The 7,507-nt window shown below is 46.1% G+C and overlaps 1 protein-coding gene across 1 annotated transcript in view; it reads left to right on the forward strand.

The window, feature by feature from the left end:
- Positions 1 to 6,104, forward strand: part of FSTL1 (follistatin like 1) — a 52,378-nt gene extending 46,274 nt beyond the window's left edge. The window contains exons 9-11 of the mRNA XM_041410994.1: positions 643 to 753; positions 2,510 to 2,607; positions 2,884 to 6,104. Coding sequence (XP_041266928.1) covers positions 643 to 753; positions 2,510 to 2,607; positions 2,884 to 2,928 — 254 coding nt within the window. The 3' untranslated portion in view covers positions 2,929 to 6,104. The remainder of the gene's footprint in view (positions 1 to 642; positions 754 to 2,509; positions 2,608 to 2,883) is intronic.
- Positions 6,105 to 7,507: the final 1,403 nt, after the last annotated feature.

A 7,507-nucleotide genomic window follows, 5' to 3' on the forward strand; every position in this document is an offset into this window, starting at 1 on the left:
TGCACTGTTGAAAGTACTGCTTTTACTGTTCCAGAGCTCCTGCAGCTCTTGTGATAAGAAAGGTTTGCATTTTAGAAGCAAGGACCTAGGTTGAATGGGTATGGTATGCTTGTAAGGTCAAGGCATGTATTTAACAGTGCAGAGGTCAGTCATGTGAGGAGTTCACGGCTGGATAACTTAGGAAAGTCAGACCAGACCAAAGTCCTGCTATGCTCTGCCTTTCACACAAAGAGCCTCCCTGATAAGCATCTCAAAGTTCACTATCCTTCCAAACCATTTCCCCAACTTATCCCCACCTGGATCAGAATAACCCAAGCTTTCATTTCAGGGGTTCTTTTCTTTGTGTAACAGATAAGGAAATTCAAACAAATCCAAAACTGAGATTTCATTTGGAATTGAGAAATAGAAATATGGTCTTCTGAGGAAGAAAAATAAAGGGTTTGATTTTCCCAAATTATATTTTGGCTGATTTCATTTGCCAAATTCAGCATGAATATTTTAGTCATGAGGAAACTTCTGGTGGTTGCGGGAAGGAAGGCTTCCCCTTAAACCTCATCTTCTCTCTCAAGGCATCTCCAAAGTATGTTGTCTGTAGCCTGCTCGCTCTCTCACAAGCACTGCCCTTGTTTTGTGCCTCTTCAGGGTGTGCCCTGGAAGATGAGACCTATGAGGATGGAGCAGAGACCCAGGTGGAGTGCAACCGCTGCGTCTGTGCCTGTGGGAACTGGGTGTGCACCGCAATGACGTGCGAGGGTCCGTATGCTCTCCAGAAAATTACTGTGTTTGGGTTTGGGCAAAAGGAATTTTGCCCAAAAATTGTGTGACAATTTTTGGGCAAAAATTCCCAAATTTTTGGTCTTCCAAAAGGCACCAGCTATCCAGGGTTCTTCTCTCTCCAGTTTTTCCTCAGCTTCTCCATGGGTGGTTTCGGTATAACCCTCACTTGTTCTGTGTTAGTCAAACCCAAGCTGGTACTGATGCAGAGGTCAGAAAATGTGTAACTGGGCTCGGGGCAATGCTGGGGTTTGTAGTTTGGATTTGGTGTCATGAAAATTCAGCACTAAATCTTCCAAACTAGAGCTACTCTGTATCCAGCTGGTGCAGACCAAATAGGTCACTGCTGCGACTGTACTTGTAGGTGTGAGCAAGTCAGCTTTCCTGTGTATGTGTCCATATCCTCACTGTATCTGTGTTTATGGAATTTGTAAAACAGGATCTAGGATCCTGTCTCGATCAAGAGGGGATATAGGAACCTTCATCCAATGCCAAGAAAGCACTTTAGCTTCTTGCCACAAAAACTGTAGAATAATGCTGATGAAGGGAGGTGGTGCTATAGGAAGGGAGGGTTGTTTGTTCCACCTTTGGAAGGCCCTTAAACTTGCACAGCCAGGGTACAATTGTGAGAGGTCATGGTGCAGTTGTGAACAACAGCTCTCTGTTTAACCTTCTCACACATAGTCCAGGGCCAGTGGAATGCCACCTTTTCCCTGTGTTGGCAAATGTATGGGTCCTTCCCAAGGAGCCACATCCATCTTCCCAGCATAGTGCTGCATTTCTCTGGCCTTCTTCCCTAGAAAGCCAGCCCTTCCTGCATTTTTATATCCTTCTTCCCTGGAAACCAGGCCCTTGCAGGAGCTTTGTTTCACAGCTGTGTGGGACCTGCCAGGAGTACACTGTTTCAGATCTATAGTCAGTAGCTTGGGCAGAGGAGGAGGAGAGGGAAAGGGCAGCAGTGTGTACAGAGCTTTTCATGTTTATCTGATCTTCTGTAGCAGAGGTTTCAGGATCACCTCAGCTCAAACTTAGCTGTAGCAGCAGGAACTCACCTGAGAAGACAACTGTAGTATTAATAGAACTGCCAGAGGAGCTGTGTGTAGGTGTCATAGATTAAGCAACAGAATGAGAGACTCTTTTTGTTGCCTCCCCAGAAACAACCTTCAAAGTTGCTATGCAACACCTGTTCTTGCTGCCTACTTTGTTCCCTGCATCCATGACAGAAGCATGCAATGGGATAATGATTCCTTGACTTTCTGCCCATGTCAGAGCAGCGGAGCAGTTAGAGGCTATTGTTAGAGGAATAATGAAACTGAAGAATCAGATCAAACGCATCAGCAAGTTACATCTTCATTGAGCAAAATTACCTCTTCATTAGATATCAGTTATTGTACTTAAGTAGCACTGAGATTCCATTTATTCCCTACAAGAGGCCAAGATGTTTGAGCTAATTATAGGTGTTTCTTTTCAATCATATGCAGCCTCTTATATGTGGCTTTATTATCAGTCACGTGGAAGGGAGAGACAGGGACAAACTGCACACCCAAGTTGTGAAGTCCCAGGCAGTCACAGGACTGTTCCCTTTCTAAGAAGCCAACCCATACCATCCTCCAGCAAAGGCTTCCTAAGCTTGAGGGGTGCTGTGGCTGACCTGCCTCCCTTTGTTCTTCATGGTTCAGCATCTGAAATTTGCATCCCCTATTTATGAAACACTAAACTCCATTTCTGCTTCCAGGGAGGAATGAGAAGGTGCCTGCTCAGAGACACCGACCTGATCAAGATTTGACTGAGGAGGAGATGGCCAGATACGTTCAGGAACTGCAGAAGCATCAGGTTAGCATGAAGCTGGGAAGGTCTGCTTGCACAAAGCCTCACCTTGCCAGATGGGTTCCTTCTGTTTCTGTCACTAGGAGACTTCTAGAAGGAGTAGAAGGGGGCAAGAGGTAGAAGGAGGAGCAGAGTAAATCTCTTGCCTGTGGGGACAAATACAGGTGTGGGACTTTCAGATACAAGTCACTGTTGCACTGCCTGTGGATGGACCAAAGACTTCAGAGCGCTACCAATTCCTGTGTCAGCGCAGAGCTTCACTTCTGTGCTCTCTTTCCCTAGGAGACGGCTGAGAAGACCAAGAGAATGAGCACCAAGGAGATGTAAGGGGCCTCCACAGCGGAGGAGCCCAGGAGGATGGGCCCAACCTGCCACCCTGTCCTCCAGTGCTGATCTCAGTATGCACAAGTGTCTGCTACAGTTGCCCAGTCACAGATATTTACATGTATAGCGATGGGTTATTTGTTTTGTAATACACAAAGAATGGGGCCAGGAAAGGGGAGCAGAGCCCACCTGTTCAGGGAGCTTCATTGCTGGGACCTTGGAAGGCTGGGAGGGACTTAGAGCAGCCTCTGGGGCCCTTCCCCAGAGCAGACAGCTGCTCCCTCCAAGAGCTAACAGGGATTTCTTGTTCCTCTGGATCTGGGGAAAGGATGGAGGTCAATGCTGGATAGAAAAGGGAGTCTTCAGTCAATACAATTGTCAACACCACCCTTGGCTGCAGAAATACAGGCCTGGCAGTTTTGTGGCCGAACACGTGTGCTGCAGGGCATCACTATCCACGGACCTTACCCTTTGGTTCAAGCTCCTCAAAGCTGGTCAGCCTGGTGTGACACCTGGGAGTCATGGTGCCATGCTGCTGGCATGAGTCCAGCACATTCCTCCTTGCTTTCCACCAGACTGTCCCCAGCAGCTCCTCCAGTACATTGTGGGCTCCAACAAAACATGGTTCCTTTTGACCTCATCTCACTCTTACTCTCCCTGCCCCCTCCTTAGAGGTGCTATCGTATTTTTTTCTTATCACATTCACATGCTGACTCCCCAATTTTTTTTTTGTTTCGGGTTTTTTATTATTTTATTTCCTATGGTAGTGATTCAGCTTTTGTATGTTTTGTAGCTCTAGATCTTTCAAGAAAACCCAGCGTGTGGGTTTTTGTTGTTGACAGTGCTGTAATGTCCATGCACAGTTTGTATTGCACTGCGCTCAGCTGCCACAAACACCACGGGCGAATTGTGAGCCTTGCACTACAGGGTATTTCCCGGTTGGGGGATAGCAGTGTCCCTCCTGGGAAGAAGAGACAGGGTTGGATGTAATTAGTTTCACCAGACACAGATTGCCACTGCAGCTCTCTAGCTCTCACTCTCACAGCTAACATTGACCATGTGCTTAAAGTCTGCTCGTGCCTCTCTAAATTGCTCAAAGCACTCTAGAGACAGAGGGACCAGGCAGTCCCATTAGTACAGTATCTTAAAAAGCTTAACTATGTAGAAAACTGTTTAGTTGTGCTGTTGGCATCATCTTGGGCTTTTCATCTTCCTCTGGGGTGAGGCAGCAGCACTATTTGATTCCAGGTATGAGTTTGGAGTCAGGGCTGGAAGCCTCATTACTGACACATTTCTTAATGTCATTGATCAGACCACCTTTGACCACTCTCACATTCCTTCATGGGTCAGTTTCATCCCACACGTTTCTCAGAGCATTGGTCCTAGATGTAAATGAAATGCTCTTTTGTTGATAGTCACCTCTGTAGCCTGAAGCCCAGCTGATTTTCTTATGCAGTTGTCAAATGTACTTCATGCACACCTGAACATCCACGTTCCCTTCATGCCTGTGCTGTGCTTCCCAAGCAGTTGCATGTATCCTGATCGACTGCTTGTGACTTCCTTCTTTCTGTTTGTGAGCAACTTCAGCAGTTGTTGCTGTGTATCTTGCAATCCCTATTGCTCACTCAAGCAAAATTCCACGCGCATCTGAAAAAGCATGTCTGGTTTGAGTGAAGATCAGCAGGACTTTAGTCCCAACCTTCCCCTTCTTACACAGGGCTTTCCTTGGAGAGGAGGAATGAGCTGGTACCTAGAAGTATAGGAAAAGAAGAAAGCTTGGTCCTTCCTGTGCTCTTTCCCATGAGCCAGATGTGTTAAAGGCTGTCTGTTCTTTGAGCTGTTTTCCTGATGTGAAGCCAGAGGACTTCCATTGACTTTGGCATAGTGCCACTTTTCCAGTGACAGCTATAATGTACCCTGGCATTGAGGTTTTGGCATCATAAATACAGAAGGAGACTGGGGTTTTTTTTCTCGTGAGGACCTGTATTTGAGCAGCTGTCACCTGTGAACGTGAGAGGAATGAGTCCATATGAGCTGAGGGTAATGTGGACAAAGTGCTACACTGGGACAGTCATTGTTTGTGTTCTGGTGGCACTGGAAGAAGTGGTTGGTGAAATAGGAGCACCCATTAGACATAGAGTTGCTCCTTCCCAAGAGTATGAGTGAAAGGGCTTCATGTGCTGGATCTGGAGTCACAGGAACATTGTTAATAAATGTTTTGCTTTATTCCAGCCCTGTTCTAAAAGGTAGTTAGTGTCTCCCAGATCACTTCCTTCCAGCTTGGGTTGTTAAAGTGCCTTACAGAAAACAACAGCTTGCCTTAAAGGCTTTCCCTGGACAGGGATAACATCTTGTTCAGTCAGGAATATCTCCCAACTGTGAAAACCAGAGCACGTGCAGGAAGGGAAGGCGAATGCACCGCCTCAGGGCTTCTGTAGGCTGCACTGTGATGTGTTCTCTGTCCCCTCCTGCCTGCTGTGGCTGTGCAGCCGTGTGGATGGGGGTGGCTGCTGGGGCAGCCGGAGACGTGTGCTGGCAGCTGAGGTTTACAGAGCTTGCTCTTGCACTGAAGGCGGAGGGATGGGCTGCGGTCTCCGGCAAGCGGAGCTCTCCGAGAAGCCATACAACAGATCCCAGGGTAGCCTAGGGCAGCAGGCTGGGAGTGCAGCAACAGTGCCTCTGGAAAGGGCTGCTGCCTGTGGAGCCTTTTCCTCCTTGTGCCCCCACAAAGGGACGTGGTGGAAAGCAGGACCCGTTCTAAGGGCAGCAGTTCTCAAAAAGGACCAAAACATCTCGGCTCCCTGCACAGAGGGGAAGGGCAGCCCAGACTGAGCAATGCTCAGGTTTCCGCAGGCTGGTCAGTCACTAACTCCTGCAGGGTGACCTGGCTGCTGGGGAAGGAAGTGCTGAATTTCAGCCATTGCCTTCTGGGATGATTGCTGTACAGACTACAAGGGGCAGGGAAGGTGTTTTGTTTTGTTTTTCCCAAAAAAACAAATTTAAGCAACAAACAAAAAAGTCCCACTCCTCCCTCTATATTCCCTCCTGTACGTGTGTGAAATTTATCAGTATTCTGTAGGTTTCCTTAGTGCACTTATTTTACTTGATTTTGTAATTTTTTTGAAGCAGGGGGGTTTGAATATTACTGCCAAATAAATGAAACAAAATTTTAAAAATAACACTTGTTTGGTTTATTTTTCACAAGCCACACAACTTGTTTAAAAAAAAAAAATCCTCTGTCTTTGCACATTCATACACAGATCTCAGTGTGTTGGACAAATGTAAGATGTGACTGTTTCTGTTTTATAGCTGGGGAATCAGGGGGAAAGAACCCATAGGCAAGTAAAAACAATACCTAAAGGCCTTGAAAATGTGACCAAATGGTGAAATAGCCTTCAATGGTGCTGTATGACAGGAGGAAGTGCCCTACTGTTCATCTCCCCTTGACGTGTAATGCCACTGCTGTGAGTGCTTCTGTGCAATAATGGCCTGACAGAAGAGAAAGCTGCCTTGCTTTGTTCCACTTGGTGTGCTCCTTCCAAAACTGTTCAAAAAAGAAAACCAAACAACTCACAAACATTGGCTCTTCCATGACATTTTTCACACCAAATGGCCTCTTTAGCGTGTACCAGCTGCTGTACATGCAATCTTTTCTGTGGCATTCCCTGCCCATTCACTGCTCAACTGCAAAGTGAGGCTGTTTTATTACCGCAATTTCTACTGCGAGGATTTCCCAGGATTTTAAGAAGAAATGAATGGAAGCAGCAGCCACAAATTTAGCTAGGTGAAACTACAAATATTTTGCCTTGTGTTCCATGCACATTTACTGAAGCAAAGTGGTTTTGAGGTGGGAGAGAGGAAAAGCAAAAGTTGCGCGCTGCTTGTAGAGGCCTGGGAAAAGCTCTGACCTGTTTATGGAGTTGTGCACATCTGAGTATTAAATTACTGCACTATAGTTACATATCTTAATCACAATTCTCCAGTGCTGTTAAGCTTCAGGTTGAGAAATAGGCTATTTAAGTCATAGATCAAGAGACTGAACTGGATTTGTAAGGTATTTATTAACTTAAGTTCTGAAGACAGGAGCAGACTGATCTATAATAAGACTCAGTTCCTGAACCATGTCACAGGACACACCTTGAGGAGAGCCAGGCTTAAAGCACTACAAAACACAAGAGCAAGATCCAGATGACCTTACTTCTGTGCTTACGTAAACTCTCCTAAAACTGTCCTGGAACAGCACAATGTTTGTAAAGTGGGAAAAATCATGTTGATAAGAAGTTGACGATACTGGTGAAATGTCTGTTCTGCAGCTATCTCTGAGTTCACATCAGGGCTTATACTTGTGAATCCACAGACTCTTGGAAAACAAATGAAACAAGTCCAATGGAAACTGATCTGTTCATTCCTACCCACTGTGGCACACTTTCCTGAAGGTTGGGCATAGCCCTGACAACTTCCTCATCTCAGCAACAGGAGCTGTCATGTCAAAATATTTGTGGTGATAAAATCCAGAGTTCATAAGAGCACCAAAGGAAGGACAAGTGGACTATGGGTTCCATCCATAGTATTCTGGACACCT

This window comes from Onychostruthus taczanowskii, unplaced genomic scaffold (genome assembly GCF_017590055.1).
Source record: "Onychostruthus taczanowskii isolate IOZ18803 unplaced genomic scaffold, ASM1759005v1 scaffold34, whole genome shotgun sequence".
In the NCBI taxonomy this organism is placed as follows: Eukaryota; Metazoa; Chordata; class Aves; order Passeriformes; family Passeridae; genus Onychostruthus; species Onychostruthus taczanowskii.